General features: G+C 40.4%; 1 protein-coding gene across 1 annotated transcript; it reads left to right on the top strand.

Moving 5' to 3' along the window:
• Positions 1 to 97: 97 nt before the first annotated feature.
• Positions 98 to 18,471, top strand: WDR4 (WD repeat domain 4). The gene is made up of 11 exons (XM_065741642.1): positions 98 to 213; positions 523 to 585; positions 1,896 to 2,042; positions 3,588 to 3,744; positions 4,391 to 4,503; positions 7,342 to 7,402; positions 8,715 to 8,813; positions 13,918 to 13,982; positions 15,381 to 15,564; positions 15,984 to 16,053; positions 17,946 to 18,471. The coding sequence occupies exons 1-11, from the start codon at positions 98 to 100 to the stop codon at positions 18,122 to 18,124; spliced, it is 1,254 nt and encodes a 417-aa protein (XP_065597714.1). The 3' UTR covers positions 18,125 to 18,471.
• The last annotated feature ends 261 nt before the right edge of the window (positions 18,472 to 18,732 follow it).

The following is an 18,732-nucleotide window of genomic DNA, read 5'->3' on the forward strand; positions in this document are numbered from 1 at the left end:
TCTCGCACCGATCTTTCTCGTGCGTCATCGTCTCGCCTGGTGACGTCCACACTCTGCGCCTCTCTCGCACGTGGCGTGGAGGGGGGGGGAGGGAGTAATGGAGGGCGGCTGGGGACGCAGCCCAGGGCCCGGGCCCGCCTTAGCTCTCCGCGGGACGCTGATGGCCGTCGGAGGTGGCAGCCGGCTGATGGCTGCGAGGAGAGGGGAGCCCGGGTCAGTGCGTGCCGCCGTCCTGCTCGACTTCTGGGGAAGGGACTTTGGGAGTGCGGCTTTAAACCGAGAGAGGGGAGATTTAGCTTAGGGAGGAATTATTTCCTCACAGGGCGGTGATGCGCTGGCACGGGCCGACCTGTATTAGCTGTGGTACCCCATTTCTGGAGGCACCCAAGGCCAGGTTGGGACCTGGGGCAGCCCAGTTGTCTTTATGGCTGCAAAAGATGTCCTGAAAGAGTTGACTTGCTCCGTGGTTAAAGTCGTGTTTGTTCCTGTTCTAGTTTTTTTATTATGTTGTTTTATTTGCAGGGGTGATGCGCTCTTCGTGTATGACTGCGCCAATGTGGAAAAGAAGGCTTTAGGAAATAAAGGGTGAGAAAATGAGTGCAGATATATGATGTTTTCTTTGATGGTGCACCTGTCCCTGAGGTTACGTGACTGTCAAGATATTAAACCCATGAGATTGTTCTTTGAATAGGTGATGGCCAGATCCTCATTGCTAACCCTGATGTAGAGTTTTGCACGTGGGGAGGAATAACTGCATGCATCATCACAGGTCAGGGAATGATCATCTGGGAAGGGGCTCTGCAGAGAAGGACCTGGATGTCTGGAGTACTGCATCCAGGCCTGGGGCCCCTAGCTAGCACAAGAAGGATGCAGAGCTCTTGGAATGGGTTCAGAGGAGCTCCACTGAAATGATCAGAGTGCTGGAGCACCTCTCTTATGAGGAAAGGATGAGGAAACTGGCTTGTATAGCTTGGGGAAGAGAAGGCTCCAGGGTGATGACATTGTAGCCTTCTAGTGCTTGAAGGGCACATGCAAACAGGAAGTGAAACAACTGTCTTAATTTACTTACAACAAAGTTCTGTGTCTTGTTTGTACTGATTAGTTTGAATAAAGGGTAATTTCTCACATGGTGATACTGATTCATAGTTTAGTCACTGCTCCCATTAGCTCTGTGCACTGTCCTGTATCATGGAGATATGTCTTAGAAGCCATACATTTATTCCTGGATGTTTTAATTCCAGCCTTTTGAGTTGAGAAGAAGTGTTGTTTTGTTTTTTTTAATTTATTATTATCTTTGTGGAGAGTATAAAGAAGATGAGCCTGTTGTATCTGTCCAGAAGGTCAGGACAAGGCACAAGAGCAAAGCTTTTTCACTATAGGAGTACTTAAACATTCTAACAGGACACAGAGCGGTTGTAGAGTCTCTGTCCTTAGAGATATTTGAGATTTCATTGCACAGAACCTGAGCAACTTGCTCTAATTTGACCTGACTTTATCTCTGTAGTACCCTTCTGAACTGAGCTGTTCTGTTATTTGTGCGATGGACCTCTGTGGGTCCTCAGGTAGAATCTTAGCTGTGGATATAGATGTTATTGTGTTTTTTAATTAACCTTGTTAAGTTTTAAATTGGGCCATCGTGTATCTGAAGCACACCTGATAACATCTTTAAAAAGATTTTGCAGGCAAGGAGAATCCTTGTAACTTTGTCTTAATGTTCAGATGAGCTTAATGTTTTAAGCTCAAATGTAGCTTCTGGCACTGTAGTTTGTTCTCTGTATTTCTTTTTGCTGGTGGTGTGAGAACAGCCTTCTCTGGAGAATTTCACTGACTGTGTTTCAGGTTGTGAACTCTTTTTTTTTTTTCTTTTTTTTTTTCTTTTCCCTTCTCTCTATTAGACAGGATGGACAACCAGCAGACAAAGGAAGTGATAACATCCTAGCTTTTGCCTTCTCCCCATCAGGAGATTATTTTGTCTTGACAGATGACAACAAACGTCTGATTCTGTTTTGCACTAAGCCTTCTTGGGAATGTGTTAGCATCAGGTAAGGAAGCAGGATTTTACCTTTCTCTTCATAATGGAGCTATGGATGATTAATACAGTTATAATATAGTAGGACTTGTGGTGCAGCCATTTGTTGTTACTAAGCTTCCTCCGTTGTTTTATTTTTCCTAGTACTTAAACAAATTCAGTACTGCTGTTTTCTGTCTGTAGTATAATTCTCTTCTGTCTGTAGCTGTCCACCAGAGGTCCTCCAGTTACAAGTTTTTCATTGCTGCTTATGTCAATCCTCAGTAAAAAAGGGGGTCTGTGAAGGACTTCCTGAGAAGGTAACTTAGTATGTTAGGACTCCGCTTCTGGTGGGCTTGACAAGTGCAACACCAAAATGAGCTGTCTCTCGGCTTGTCTGTGTGTGTAGGATATACACAGTGGGCATTTGGTGGGTTCATCACTGGTGTAGTGAGTAATTGCTGACAAAATCAGAAATGACAAGTTCTGTTCACTCTGTATTCTCATTTCCTCGCTGTCCTGTCCTGTTCTGCATCTGTAAGATGCCATTGGATAATTGTTTGACATTTTAGTTTTCTACCCGAAGGTCAGCTAAGATCGCAGATGGAAATTTTGTGATGTTGCTACCTCCTGTTAGGAAACTGGGAATAGAGTCCAAAGGATCTCTGTGTGGAAAAAAAGATTGCCAAAGCTGAGTTGTGTGACTTGTGGCAGTTTTTGAAGCAAGCTGTATTAAAGGTTTGGCACAGTGCTAGCTTTTGTAATAAAAAAGCTTGTATCAGACAAGGAGCTTCTGAGTCAAAGGCAGTACAGCCAAACTTGAAATAACATTTCCTTGATGACAAGATATCCTATTTTGAAAAGGTGCAGCAGTGTGTTAGTAAATGTCCTATAGATTGTTCTGCTATTCGTTTACACAGTCACTACAAATAGTATAACTTTTTATCCGTCTTCTGGAAGTGCAAGATCTTTCTCTTTTGCTTCTAGAGGTCGCTGGACTTCAGTGTATGTGAATAGAAATGTCCATTTTCTATGATCCCCATTGTCTACAGCCTTATTAGATATGTTTATTCAGCACATAGAGAGGCTTGGAAAAGAGATGTTGTGAAACTGGAAGAATAATAGTAATAGCAATAGCTGCTAACTTGCAGAAACATTCTAAGTGTTTAAATCCATTTTAATATTTGTTTTTTTCTGTTGTTCGTGGCACTTACATTTACCTGAAAAGTTGTGAGAAAAACATTGTACTGACAGCTGAAGCAGTAAAATGCTGGCAGGTGATGTGGGAGAATCAAAGTTTCGTTTCAGGGTTTTGCCTGATAAGACGTCTTGGGGCTATATCTCTGACTCTGTGTTTGAGGAAGAAGTTTCTGTAAGGTTCCCAGAGGACTCTGCTGTACAATACAGAATAACTACTGGAGAGATTACTTCAGTGCAGTTTTAATGTGTTGTTGCAAAGTAGGAGTTAATACCTTCTTCCTTTCTTTCTCTTTTCCACGTGCTTAGGTTGTATTTTTCTTATGAAGAATGCAAGAAAATCCAGTAGACTTTCTTTAAAGCACTGCCATTTTTCTTTCAGGTCTGTGAATAGGAGATCCACTTCACTTGTTATTACAGCTGCTGAGGATAAGATTCTGGTGGCAGACAAATCTGGTGATGTGTATTCTTACTCAATAACAGAACCACAAGCAGAAGGAAAATTTGAACTGGGTCACTTGTCCATGCTACTGGATGTGGTAAGCATGTGTACTTTCTGTGCAAACCTGCATTCCTTCTTAGGATATAAAACAGTTCAATTGGAAGGGACCTCAAAGTCAATCAGGTCCACTCAAGGACTAAAATTTGTATTCAGGTCTTCCATTGTTGCTCTTCTCCCAACTTCGGATGTTTTTGGTTTGTTTTTTTTTTCTAAAGTGCATGAACTTTCTTTAGGTATAGACGACATACATGGTCTGAATTTATTCCTACAGAGTTTGTGTCTGAATGCTGTTTTTGGAAAGGAAGCAAGCATGTGGCTTTATCTATCTGGATGCATGACTGTTCAGAAATTCTTTGTGTTACTGTCATGGATGACTTGGAGATAGAGAGCATAAGGGAATTCACCCATCCTGTCATGTCAGTTTAGCTCTTCAGTGTGATAAGTTTCTTGCTTTTGAAGATGCAGTGGAACTTGTGCTTTAGTGCTTTCAGTTCAGTGGATTTTGCTGGACCTAGGAGTCTGTGCTACTTGTCTAAGCAGGCAAGAAAGTTGCTGTCATAAAGATTTTTGTATCACAGTCAAGAGAATGAGGTAGTTACTGCTTCTGTCTTTTGCTGGTTGGGAAAAGTGTACTAAAACAAACACTGGACTCCTGGATACTTAAACTGCCACTTTACCAACAGGCACTGAGTCCTGATGACCGGTATATCCTAACTGCGGATAGAGATGAGAAGATCAGAGTCAGTTTGACTAAGGCTCCTTACAACATTGAATCTTACTGCCTGGGACATGAAGAGTAAGTTCACTGTGTGCAGTTCTTCAGCATGCCTCAATAGTGCTCATCTGCCCAAATTATATTAAATGTCAGCCAGGTCTAGGTTTCAAAGATTGCAAAGTTTGGAGGTTGTTAGCTCGAGACAGTGCTAGTCTTAAAAGGAGTGTCTTTGTGGTTTGAACATATACTCATCTACTGGCATCTTGATACAGTTTGGAGATCAGACTTGAAAGTTCTGTGGTAATACAAGTTGTGTTGTTGTGTTTTTTTTGTTCCTTTGTATTTAAAATACAGCTGTATTGATAGGAAGGATGGAGCACTCTTAAATTAAACAATGGACTACAGTGAGCTAGGAACTGTAAAGCAATCCCATAAAACAGGATCCTGGAATCACGCTTCTTAATGTTGTTTCCTGGTCTTTCTGATAGCTGAGAAAAAGGACATGGTGTTTTTCTTGAAACTGTTCTTTTGCTGTGGGTAAGAACATTTAGACAAATAGAAGGATATGTGGATGTGTCCTAGGGGATACTCTTGTAGGAAGATGTTGCCATGATCTAAAATGCAACCTGCTAGGAGACTAATAAGGGATGTCTTCTAGCTGGTATAGCAGTACTAGCCTGAAGGAGAAACTCTGTCTTCCCTTGTCAGTAGTTCTTCTCTCATTTAAAAGACTCAAATGGCAAATTGACTTTAAAAGGTTCCCATGTCTACATTTGGTTTGTAAAATGTCTGTGCTGTTTTCACTTTGCCTTCCATCTCTGAATGGTTCTATGGGCTTTCAGAGAGTTTTTTGTTATTGTTGTTGTGGGGGTACTGTATTTGCTTAGGGTAGTGGCTGAGTCATCATCCCTGGAGGGGAAGGTTTAGATATGGTATTAAGTGACGTGGTTTAGTGGGGAAATTTTGATGGTAGGTGGATGGTTGGAGTAGGTGATCTTGGAGATCTCTATGGGAACTGTTGAATAAGGGCCTGAACCACTGATGGATCACCTGAGTCAGCTGCAGGAGCACAGGTGAAGGCAATGCACCGTGTGACCGGAAGGGGTGCAGTCTGGCTCCACCTCTCCCAGACCCCATTTAAGGGCTGGCCACCTCTGGGGAAGGGTCTCTTGTTGGAGATCCCTCCCCTGTGGAGTTCCAGGTGAGCCTTGACTGTCAGTGACAGGTGAGCTTTTCTTTATTTACTGGTTGTCTTTATACCACCTGGATAAGCCATACAAAAATATACTGTCCAACTTCATTCTTTTGTGTGGGTACTGTTCTTTCGGGTTATTCACCCTACGTGGTCTTTTCCAACCTTGGTGATTCTGTGATTCTAATGATTTTATTTTCCTTAGCCACTGGTACATTTTGAAGTCCATAGTAATAGGGTAACAAAGGAGATGTGACCCTGCACAGGTCACAGAACATGCTTAATTCTCCTTGTCTGGCTGCTGATGTAATTGAGGATAAGTACAGCCTTCCAGGCATGTTATTCCATTAGATGACACAACATGGTGCAGTTAGCTTGCTGTATTGGGAGCAGGAGTTAAAGTAAGGCAGCATGACTGTGGGACTTGAGGTGTGAGAGCGACCTGTCTGAACTTACCCAGTTAAGTGTTTTAACAGAGCATTTAGGCTACATTAATTTGGAATGTCTTATTTTATTAATATGGTTTGATAATCTAACCTGTATAGACCCTGTGTAGCATGAAACGTCTGAACTATGGATGTTAAGTGTTTAAGTAGTATTTGATATCAGGTAAGTTTCTATAGCATATTTACACAGCTATATCTGCACTTTCCTGCCTACTATGTACACACTTGTACCTTCTAATGAATAGAACCTGATGCTCAGGAAGGCACTTTTAAACTGGGGCTATGGTGCCTGTGTGCAGAGCTCACTAATGGCTACAAAGAGGAAAGGCACTTAATGTAAATTGCTTGAGGTGTATGTAAAAAAATTCAGTCTTTAAGGAATGAATAAGCAAAGGACTGCAGAAAGCAGCTATAATTCATGGATCTTGTTTCATGGTCCTGGTTTTTGTTTTGGAGGGCTGTGTGGTGATTTTTGTTCTATTACACCTGCTATTACTGCTTTGTCATGGAAGTTTGTATTTACAGTGACTAAATCTCTTCCTTTATTTTTATTTTTTCTTCTTGTTTTAGTAGTCTTAAATTTATGCCTGTTTTCAGAAGCAAGAAAGTCCCACTCAGGCCATTGCATTTTATCTTGCTAAGCTGCAAGATAATAATGAACTCCCAAAGTTCAGCTCCTTGTTGCTCGCCAGAGACAAGTCAAGGTAGACATAGCAATATGAAGTACTTATGGAAAATGAAGTTTCTGGCTGAATGTAGTCACTGATGGTAAATTGTCGCAGACTTGTTTCAGAACTTTTAAGATTGGTTTTGAATGATCCCCAACTGTGATGGGAGACATGTTGTAGATGAAAGCTACAACATCATCTAATGTCATCTAATGAAAGTCATCTCTATTGAAGTGTATTAAAAGCATCTGTTGATGAACAGTTTGAATGGGCAATGTGAATTGAGCAAAAAGGAACAGGTTACCTGAATAGGTCTATCTACGCTGGCATTCCTCTTGGTTCCAGTAATAATGTTCTCAGCTGGGAAGAAGTTAGTGGAATGTGTTGAGTGCAGGTGGGAAAATACTTCTGTTAAATAGAAATTTGTATCATATATATAATATACTAAATACTGTAAGCATACTTTTTTTTTTCTTCTCTTGACTGAGTTTATTTGGAGATTCTGTATTTTATTATAAGATTCTCTTTAAAACTGGTGCTTTTTCTTAGTGTGTGTTAACAGACCAGAGTATTGTGGAAGAGAAAGTTCAGTGTTTGACTTCTTTCCCTTTAGGTTTGTAAGCAAAATACTTGTAGTACCCAACTATCCTGATCTTCTGTTGTCAGCTTCTGGGGTATGTATTGCAGTTTCTTTCAAAAACAATTTTTCTTGACAATTTAGACTTTAAAACCTTTGTCTGCTTGTGTTTTCCTCCAGGTCTCCTGGGACATTCAGAGTAATCTTTCTTGCTTGTCCTCTCACTCTTTTCCTCCCTTTCTCAGGTTTCTGGTCAGTGTTAAGTCATTCTATTGCTGGACTGTGAGAGCCATTTACAATGTTTATAGCAAATCTAGCTGCTTAAGATCTATGGGATGGAGAAATTGCAGAGCCCTCAGTATTTCTTCATCATTAACTCTTGCTTTGGAATGCTGACCAATTTTAATCATTGTGCTATTTAAACAGTTTTGAAGCAAATGGGATAGTCTGCCTGCCGTGGTAATCAATGTCTTGAGAATTAAGGGCTTTAGAATCCCAGATTTTCTTAGAGATTTTGAGATGAGAAAGCTGTTTCCTCTTCACCCTCCCACTTGCTTTCCCCTGTGAGATATATTCTGAGTTGTTCTCTTCTATGTGTCCTCATAAGTGCATCTAGTGTATGTTGAGTGGAGGTTGCAGTGCAGTATGACACAATGCGTGGATGACAACTGAAGAAGTGTGTGTTCTAACTCCTTGTCAATCCTTTTCTTAAGTTGTTGGGATTCTGCTGTCATGCCAGACCTGTAGAGAGTAAGTAGATGGAGCTAATCTGAAATAAGGGAAACAGTGTTCTTCATATCTGAGACTACCAAAATCAAATAGGAAAAAAAATGTTGAAGGTTGTAGTAATTCTTAGCATTAGGTTTCAATGCCAGCTCTTGCTTCCGTAAGACTCTTATCTCTTGTTCCTCTATCTGTCCAAGCAGCTCCACTGTCAGTGTTGTGTGGTGGTGTTTCATTCTTAGGAAATTTTCTTTAAAAACAGTCATTGAAGAGAGGTGTTTAGTTTTTCTCCAGGAGGTCACTGAATCATTGATAAGATTTGAGTGATGACAAGAGTAGGTGTGGAGGAGGGCAACCTAAAAGAATTGCTGTTAAAGTGCTTATCACATGTATTGCTGTGCTATTTGAGATAGGCAGACTTGAAATCCAGTCTTAGAGATACCCGATTTCCACTTCAAAGGGAGAAATAAAGTTATCATGATTTAATAACTTAGAATTTTGAGGGGGTGGTGAATTATGTTAATTAAAATGCCTTATCTGCAATCTGAGGTCTTAACTAAGTGTCTGCTTGTGAACTTCTGTGGGAAGCTCTTCAGGGAAATAGAATTTAGCTGTAGGCCACAAGTGGCCACTCTTTGCCTGAGGAATTATTAGTCATCAACTTATATTCACTTCAATCTCTCCAGGATTGCACTCTAAGACTTTGGAAATATGAAAGTGGAGAAGAGGTATACTGCTGTCAGCTAAGCAGCATCTGTGAGCCTGAGACAACCAAAATGGACCAGGTATGGCTGTGGTAAGCGGAGTGTATTAATGCATTTGTTGTCCTGTGGATCCCTTTGACTCCCAGAAGCATTTGACCCTTTTTGTTAGGGCTATAACCCTTCTGTCTGTGGTTTTGGAAGTTACATAAGACCTAGAAACTGATAAATAGCCTGGAATTTAGGGGAAGTAAATCCCTGGAATTCATTTTTGTCTTGCATGAATTTCTAAAAATGCTAAGCAATGGCTAAAAGAAGCTGTCCTTAATTCTTGCAAAATGCAAGTTCTGCAAACCAAAATAGGCCTACACTTAGTATTTTTTTTTCTCATAAAACACTGATGTCTCAGTCTCTTAGCTGGAAAGTATACTCTAACACTGGAAAGATCTAAAAATTTAACCTGTTTGTAACATAAATTGCAACTTGAACAACACTTTACATTTTTCTGAGTGAAAAGAAGTTTTGTAATATTTGAAACTAGTTACCCAAAAGAGTATTGTCCTGTGGAATCAAAATGCTGGGATTTTTTGTTTTGTTTTATTGCTCTGAAACTGGGCAGAGTACAAAACGAACGTATGAGAGTTGCCTGTTAAAACTGAATACCCCAGAAGCAATGCTTATACTGCAGCCTGTGCATGAGTAGTATGATATATACATGCTCAGGGTGCTAATGGGGGGCTGACCTAATCTTGTTAGTCAGATTCCCAGTATCAAAGTGGAAGCACGAGCCCCGAGGAGACCATACTCCTAGGAACTGACAGCTTGAGTGTTTTTCTGTGCAGAAGACATCAGAAGGTGTTTGGTTTGGGTTTTTTTGCTTGGTGTTTTTTTTTTTAAGAATTGTAACATGCGACTTTTATTTCTATATGTAATAAAGCTCTGAGGGCAGCCCACTTACATCACAACATTCAAACCCTAGATGCTGGGACACTTGTTTTTTCCCTTAATGTCCTTTTAGCAGGAGTTCATACTGACTGGACAACAAAACCTGCTCTTGAACTTGAAAATACTTGAAAATTTAAACCAACTTCTATCCAGAGTCTCTTAATTCCTTTCAGCTTGAGTCTAGTGCTGTCAGAAATCTGGATTTTTTTGGAGTTGCTACTGACTTTTTTCCATAAGCAAAAAATGGGTAAGATAAATTAGGTCACAAATCCTAAGAGTTGGTATCTGTGTGTAGTCTGGGTATTCTATGCTTGTGGTCAAAAGTAGCTAAAGAGAGTGCTTTGAAACAACACTGTTGGATTACCATTGAATCTATGTCTTCAGTAATGCTGCAGTGTGTTTACTTGTGGTAAGAATGGCTTTATTTTACAGTACTTCACCTGCTAGATTTATTGGGTCATTGAAAACCAGTTAGCAACTTGCTGTGAATTGAGTCACATTACTTCTGTGTGACTGGTTGCTTAGACTGGCTTATCATTTAGTTGGCATATAAATTAACAGTACTTAGATACATGGAACCATTTAGGGTGGACTTTATGATCTTGAAGGTCTTTTCTAACTGTCCACCTGACCTCCTGTGTCCCATCACTAAACCTTGTTTGTTAGTGCCACTTGTGATCTTACACTGAATCCTAATGCGTTGGTTACAAACAAGTTTATACAAAAAATAATACAAACTAACAAATGCTGGAGGAAAAACCTTGTTGCTTCAAGCAGAAATAAGATGAAAAAGAAAATGGCTCTGAATCTCTTTTAAGGCTTTTGTCTCCTAACACGCTTGATGCATTCACTTCTGTAGGATGCTGCCTATGTGCTGATGGAGTCTCTTAGTAGAAAGTTGGAGTATCCTTCAATTGTTTCAGAGATTTCTGTATAGCTGCTTTGTTCCCAGTGCGAGTAAACAATGACCAAAAGGGAATGCACAAACACTGTGGATTAATCTGTGTAATAAACTGTATTCCTGCAGTGCTTTGCAGTTCATTTATGTGTTGTGTGTATTCTGATTGTCATCTTAGAAGCCTTGAGTTGACCTGTTCCCTGAATCAGTGAAATTCTGCTTGTGACCAATCCTTACAGGCATTTCAAAATCAGTCTCCAGCAACTAAATTAGCACCATGTTCAGGAGACTCAGAGTTTGTGTGTAGATGGAAGAGGCAGCATCCTGGTGATTACAGGCAGATAAATGACTCTTAAGCTTCAGTGCTGTGGGTTGCTACCTGCATGCTGTATTGCTACGCAAATTTCAATACTTACTTCTGGCAGACCAACTCTACTGTTTGAAGCCTGTGTGGTGACCATTAATTAATGAATCATATGAAATAGCTAGTAACCTGCAGGGTGGCCTCCTGGCAAGACTGTCCAAAATGTTATTTTTCTTAAGGGTTTGTTTCTGTCTTGATGGCCAGCCAGACCAAGGGAGTGTTTTGGTGGCACTGTAGGTCTAGAAATGCCAGGGAAATTGATGTCCAGCAGTGGTATCTCATCATGCTTTGCATCCAGCTCTATCAAAGGGCAGAGATCATCTTCAAACCATTTATAGTTGAAACTTAAGGTAAGAGTCTCTTGAGCCAGTGCTTTATAGGTAGCACTCATTCTGCTAACGACTCTGGCAACCAAAGATTAGGTGGTGTTTTAGTTTTTTTCTTTTCCTCCACATTGCATTTCATTTCTACCACTGATACTTGCCATGAACTAATTGGAGCTCAAAATACAATATAAACCACAGTGATAATGGAATCGCAAGTAATGGTGGGTCACAAGTGCAGAGATGTGGGCTTATTTTCCTTGGCAGATGATGAATTTGTCTGTTTTGGGTATGTAGGAGTGTTTTTGAGCAGTGTAGTGCTGGTTTCAGTTGATAGGTTTCAGATTCCTGGTTCAATTTTCCCACTAGAATGGAGCTAATTCTCTAATTCCATAGTGCTATATAAATATTCTCCTGATTTAGAGCTTTCACCTCATCTGATCCTTTTGACAACAGAAGCTTGTTTAAAGTCCAGAATGTGAATTGCACAATTCCACCCTGGTGTTCCAGTACATTAAGTTTTCATAGAGTTACTCCTCACAGACAACATCAAAAGTTAATTTTAAGGTGTTGGCAGGCTGATAACACTGGCACACAAGTGCTGAGTAAGTGAAGAGAGTATCAAGCAAAGATCTGTTTATCACAGGTTGGTCATGCAGCTATTCTCTAAGTTAACTGATTTCATAGGATTGTCCTTGAACAAGATACTATTCTGGGCTTTGCATTCAATTCACTGATTGTTAACTTCCCTATTAAAGAAACATGGAAAGGAAGAAACTTGCTAAGAAGATATATTTTTGTGTGTTTGTCCAGCTGTGAGTAGCATTTGGTTTAAATCAATGTCTCCTCCTCCTTCCCCAGTGAGAGGTGGGAGAGAGCTTCTGCATGTGTAATGTTCACAGAACTCTGCCTCTCTGATAAAGTGTGGACTGTGTAGGTGTGCACTTCGTCACTGCACTTACTGTGAAAGCTGGCATGAGACAGAGAGCTTTGTTAGTAGAAACAAATATCTTCTTGGCTTATTTCCTTGAAAGTCTAGAAAACCCACTGGTGGCTCTCAAAGGGGTTGTCAGTCCTGCTCTAAAGTTACGGTGTGATTTCTTGTTGCAGTAAGTACATCTAAAATGTTTACTGTAGCTACCTACTCATCTTCATGCTACTAAGTATTTGAAACAGCCAGTTACATTATATCTGTGTTATACAGGGGCCCCCTTGTTAAATACAGAATAGCAACTTGTATTTTTGCAGTGGAGCAAGAAGTGAATGCCACCTGTTCACAAGAGCTCTGAAACATACCACCCTTTTGGTAAAGGGTTTTAGAAAGTGTTTCTCTTCTGTCCAACCAAATGATCAAGTGAAAAGTACATGTTGCTAGTGGTGCATGCTGTTGTTCCTTCTTTCCTTCTCTCACTTCCCTTAAGAGTTTGCATCGCACAAGAGGTTTTTTTCTCTTGTGCTGGTGATGTGCAGTATGACCCTGATTTTCAGCTATAATTATACTATTAATTAACTTTCCTTCCTGTGTTAGTTCATCTTTTAGTAGTTGTCATGTACTGCTCAGAAAAGAATTAGCTTGTATTAAACTGGCTGACTAGAATGCTTGCAGGATATAGAGCTTGTTTTGCTTTCCTCAGTTGATTGTAAAACTCTGGAGCAGGTTCCTTGTCACCTGCTTGTACATCAATTGCTAACTCAAAGGGTGACATTTAGATTAAGCAGATGAACTACAGGCTCTGTCTGGTGAGCAGTGCTGTGCTAGGGAAAGAGGTGAGGGATGAGTGGGAGCAAAAAGAAGGGAAATTTGAAGACACATCTGAATTCTGCCAGCAAAATGACAAGAAAATACATTTTCCCTGCCCTGAAGGGAGAAACTGACTACTGCTCTAGTAAGAAGGCTTTATTTATCAGAAATGTTAGCACAACTTAAATATCCTTGAGAACCAGTCTTTTTGCTTTTGCAGTCTCATCTTTCATGTTATATGATAGATACTTTTTGCAAAGCATGCTAGGGCATTTTCTTGCAGATTTTGTGATCATCTCAAGTTCTTAGTTTCTGCTTAGGGAGTCTCAAATCATTTGTTATATATTTCATGTTGTATGGTTTTTCTTGCAAAGTTGTTGCCCTGATTTTTCTCCCAGATTCTCAGACGAAACTGTATAGTTTCTAAATACTGAATAGGTAGCTTTTCTTCTTTAAAATGAGGAAAACAGCCTGAGATAATCTTGTCTTGTTCTTCAGAACATGTTTTGTGTTGGGCAGTATGGCTTCACCACATGCAGGTTGAAAATGGTGACAACCCATCAGGGCCACTGGCTGTGCATTGTTATCTTCCTTTTATAACAAATTACAGGAAAGAATTTGTAAGGGTGGTGTACTTTCCTGCATTGTCTTATATCATAGTTTGTTGAGAGCGGCTCAGTAGAAGTTATATTTTATCTTTGCTAAGATGGCTGCAAAGGGAGAAGTGTGGAAAGCTTCATTAAGCAGCAAACACTGGTGCAAAATATATTTGACTGTGGTTTAATTATGTTGCTTAGCTGGCTGTAAATTAAGACATTTGTTGAATTTTAAAAGGTAAGACACCAAGTTGAATGTGAATTTTCTGCCTATAAAATGGTCTTAATTTACAAGGATGTTTCTTTTTCTTTTCTTCCTAGAAATACATTGTCTCAAGAATAGCCTACTGCTGTCAAGGAAGTTACGTTGCCATTCTGTGTGACTGGTAAGAATAAACAGAATAGTGGCTGAAGTCACCACAGCTCCTGTAAAGGAGAGAACAGCTGCTAACATTTCCCCAAACTGAAGTACTTGGTACTATTGATCTGAGTGTCACAGGGATGCCCCCTTCCCTTGGGGGAGGATTGAAAGTCCTTTTTGTACACAGTTTGAATACAGAGGTGAGTGTGAAGGCTGCCTGACCTGGGGAGGTTTTGCAGAACTTGTGATGCGTTTCCCTTGTGGTTGGATGCAAAGCTAGGGCATGAGGGCACTGCCTGGCACTCAGGATGTTTCTGTACATTGCTGTGCCTGACCCTCGTGTTTTTTCAGGGTGCTGTGGTACTGAGTTACCCAAATTTATTTTACTGTGTTCTGAGAATTTTGCCATTCTATTTAAAATCACAGTGTTACTTTAGTTTAAACTGTAAAGAGGATGTGTTGACTTTTGGGTTCAAATACGTATGTTTGTCTAAGGAAAGAGCACTCTGGAACTGAAAGAACCTTACTGCCCAACTGGCAAGGGAATACTTTGCAAGGATTGGCAGTCTTCCGTTCTCTTTCTGCAGTGCCTTAAGTCTGCCAGGAAAACTTACTGCTGACAAATGTGTGTCAACAGGAAAAGGAGAGATTGCCAAAGCTGCCCATACAGTAAATCAGCAATCTGTCCTTGGTGAATTTGGTCTTTGCCAGAGGGAGAAGCCTTAGTTTCTCCCCATCACATGTACTGCCAGGCTTTCTGTGTGGGCAGACAAAGTGCCTGTGCAGGTTAACCCAGGGGCTGTGCCATGCTCTTTGTCAGGTTTTTATTTATAGCTCCACAGCCCAGCGTTTCTAAGCAGTGATGCCATGTAGACCTTGTAGACCAGCCCAGAGCAAGCAGAGATGTCCAGGAATGTTAGGGAGCACTGTACATGAAGGGATGAGGGCTATTAGGAAAGGTGGAGATGAGTTCCTTGTCAGTGCAGTGCAGCAAAAAAATTGTTCTTCAGCCATTTTGTTGTTTCCTGTCCCTCTTGTTCCCTCTTCTTTTCTCTGGCACGTAATTATTTTCCTTTGTTATTTTTACTAATGCTCAGTTATATACTCTTCCATTTGAAGTCCTTTGGGCCAGTTGAACTGTGATGAAATGCTCCCCATGTAAATCCTTAGTAATCCTTAGTAATTTTCCTTTACTGCCTTTTTGTTTAAAACATTTCAAAGACATTTAATGTGTCAGGTATCTCCAGCTTCTGCCTTGGACCTTGTAAGCAAACAGCATCTGAAGTGCTAGGGTATTTTTTGCAATTCCTAATGATTTGCTTTGTCTTTGTTTAGAATCAGAGTGGGTGTTTGTCATTTGCTAAGGAATGATGGCAGTAGGTGAATTTGGTAATAATAATAATAAAATTTTTCCTCTCAAAAGTATTCCTACAGTCTACATCTTTCAGCTCAATGCTGTTGCCCAGCAGTTAGTTTACAGAGAGCAAATCTCTTTGAAGCACAAGTGTTGGGACATTGCATTTGAGGAAACAGGAGAAATCTGGATTCTACAGGAAGACAGTGAAGCCCCTCTTCAGTTGTACAGACCCTGTGATGGACACTGGAAGGTAGATACGATGTTATGCTAACATCGTGGATGTTTTGTCTTGACCTTATAACAAAACCAGAGTGGACTATGTTCCCTGAAAACTAACTGATATGCGTGTCTTTTTCAGTCTTGAGACTGAGAAGTCTTAGGTATCACTCACTTCTCTAACCTCTGTATAGTGCAAAGACACTGAGAGCTTGCTACCAGTCTCTTCCTCTGGTGCAGTACGGATTGAGGAGAGTGTTTGTCAGCCATGGCACGCAGTACTTTAAAGCATTGCTCATGCTCTATGAGTGCTGCACTTGTTTTGTTTAAAAAATACTCAGTGTCCTTTCACCATGCTCATCTGCAAGCTGTTGCATTTTTCATTTTGCTGTCAAACACCAGATTCCTTGTTTATGATGCACAAAATATCACGCAGTGTTCTTCCTTTTCCAGTCTGTAACTGACGATGAAGGATTGCAGAGGATGTCTAAATATCTTCTTGACAACTGGACAGCATTTGAAGGTGAGAAGCTTGGCCTAGGAACTGTAGTTTTCGAGCTTAAGTTTTAAAAGCAGAATCAGAGTTCATTGCTTAAAATTTAAGTTTTCTCTTTTCAGCTTCCTCTTTCTATCTGGTATGGAAATTAGTGTTGATATCGAATGGTATTCAAGTTACTGTTCTTAAAAATGGTGTAGGTATTTGTAACATTAAAACTGTTATACACAGATACCTCAGCATATGGCTGTATACAAAATCTGTGTTTATGTTCAGAGCTACTGCAGTCTCTTACTGCTCTTATACTTATCTTCATGGTTTGTTTTCTTGTCTCTTACTTTGACATGAAAGTATGGTGGAGATAGGAAGATAGTGGCTGCCGTTATTAAGGTGGTTGTGCTCGACCTTTGGAATATCAAAGGAAGTTGGGCATCCTTTTGGAAGGGGGATGGTTTGCGTGTAGATGTTACAGACTTGATAGCTACAGCCAGGCAGATTATTAAAAGTACAAGTGCTGAGTGAAAATGAACAATAGAGAAGTAATAAGAGTGTGCAGGGAAGAGATTCTGAGCATAATTTTTCAGTGTAGCAAATTACTGTGGTACGTGATAGCATGCTGCAGCTGGGAAAGGAGGACTGCTCCTAGACAGGATCTATTATTGTTAATTAGCAAGGGGGAGGCTCACTTGATAAGCACTGACCCCAGTCCATAATTAGTGCTTGAAAAGACAGCTACTTCTCTTGAAAAAGGTGATAATTATATTGCTTAAACCAGTCTTCTGAATATCTGCATAGCTTCCTTTTTTGCCTTTTAAAAACTTTTCAGCTGTTTGCTGATTCTTTAGATTTTTAAAACGTGTAGGCCAGTGTGTTGAGGGAGATGTTGAATAGTCTGAAATTATGTTAGAATTAATCTCAGGAAGTCGAGCAAGATCTAGCGTGGACTGACCAAACAGTGCAGAACAGGTGTTCAAAATGACAGCGTGCAATTTGTCCCAGCTGCTCAGTTGGTTGCTATGTGAGTGCAAGACCCCCAGAAGTAAAACCATGTACTTTGCCAAGTACTAACAGGGCCAAGTTGCTATGGTTGTGTACCAAAAAGCAGAAGTATGTGTATGTACATTACTGTGAAGAAGCACAGTTGCTTCAGGACCAAACCCTAGCAAACTGGATTTTTGTGCTTGTGCTGAAAATTCTCTAGAAGTAGAGAAAGGTAGAGGTACCAAGGGGGGACTAGTGATAATTAGCTCCGTCAGATGGATCCTCTAGCAGTTTTCAGAAACATGAACATAACTAGCTGGTCTCATGCTGAACTCTGTGCAGAAATAATCTGACTGAGAATATTTGGACGGCAGTTACCTGTTTAAGCTCCTCTAAACTTACAGTCCTGAGGATGCTATGTTGTCTGTTAGGCTGGATTCACAGAACTCTAGCAAAGTGTGAAGGCTTAGAAATGTGTATGCACTGGGAGAAGTGGCTCTTTGATGTCTGCATCTCTGGGCTTAATCTAAGAAGCTCTGGTAAACAAGTCTACTAAGGACATGCCCTGTGCAGTGTTCAAGCTGTGGGGAAGAATGCCAGCAGGCTGCCTAATAATAGGTTGCTACAGTGGTAATTTTAAAAAAGTGAGCCTTGAAGTTCTGCAAGTGTCCAGCATGTGAAGAGAGCCGCGTGCTCTCCTTGAGAGCCAGGTGCCTGCCTGTGTATTAATTTTTTTTAGCTTGGTTGCACTTGGCTCTGTGAATGCAGAACAGATGATACTTACACTAACAGTGCTAATGCTGGTATTTAATTAAGTGGATAGGGCTATAGTAAATGAGTTGAAATTCCATTGTCTAAAACTCCAGTACAGGAAATAATTGGTGAGACTGCTAAAGGAATTAACACATGTCTTGTGTTCCTGTTTTGCCTGCTTACAGGGTTTGTTGGTGCAGAGAGCCACTACAGCAGTCTCTACAAGGCTTCATTTGATAACATGGCTGTCTACCTACAGAGGAAAGAAGAAAGGATACAGAAGCAGAAAAAGAAAAGGCAGAATCTGCAACATGATGCTAATGGACAAGGCAAAAAGATCAAAACAGATGAATCATCACTATGACATTGTTATTGGCTTTTAACTTTTGCCTTGCTGGAAGGAACTGGTTGGGCTGTAGACTGTTTTTAAATGGAAAAGGATTCATGAAAGAAGATTTGTTTAAACTCGGGTTCAGGTCTTCAGGCAGTCCGCTGTGGCAATATCCCGCTTGCAGCAGATATTTTATGTACTCTGTGTCTAAGCTTTTAAGAGCATACAGATGTCAGCAGTTCAGTCCTAGGGATCTCTGGTGCATGACGTATGATTACTGGAGATAGCTATTTTCCTTGAAACAGGATTTTCCTTTTGCCTACTGTGTTCAGGCTTGCATCTTCAGGTGAAAGTGCACTGATTAAAATTGGCATCATTTTTTCTCTTTTAAAAAAAATACTGCTAGTTAATGTAGTTTACACTGGCTATGGGAAGGGGAATACTGCAAGTTTCTCGCTGTCAGTGAAGACTAAACCCCCTGTTTTTACCCCTTTTAATATGGTAAGTTTTCTGCCTGGCTTCAATTCAGTGCTTCTCTTTGGCGGAAGGAGAGCAGAAATAGGTTTTATGTGCTGAAAAGTAAAAGTGAAAAGTGTCAGTCAACTTTATGCTATTGAAAGAGTCTTCTGTTACAATATGAT

This window comes from Cyrtonyx montezumae, unplaced genomic scaffold (genome assembly GCF_038088225.1).
Source record: "Cyrtonyx montezumae isolate F1298 unplaced genomic scaffold, pur_monq_1.0 scaffold_3, whole genome shotgun sequence".
In the NCBI taxonomy this organism is placed as follows: Eukaryota; Metazoa; Chordata; class Aves; order Galliformes; family Odontophoridae; genus Cyrtonyx; species Cyrtonyx montezumae.

Excerpts from the sequence above, each read along its gene's own strand:
- WDR4 (XM_065741642.1), top strand. The coding sequence starts at position 98 with ATGGAGGGCGGCTGGGGACGCAGCCCAGGGCCCGGGCCCGCCTTAGCT. Across the intron at positions 214-522 it reads GCGAGGAGAGGGGAGCCCGG|GGGTGATGCGCTCTTCGTGT; the intron begins GTCAGTGCGTGC and ends TTTTATTTGCAG. Across the intron at positions 13,983-15,380 it reads GTTGCCATTCTGTGTGACTG|TATTCCTACAGTCTACATCT; the intron begins GTAAGAATAAAC and ends TCCTCTCAAAAG.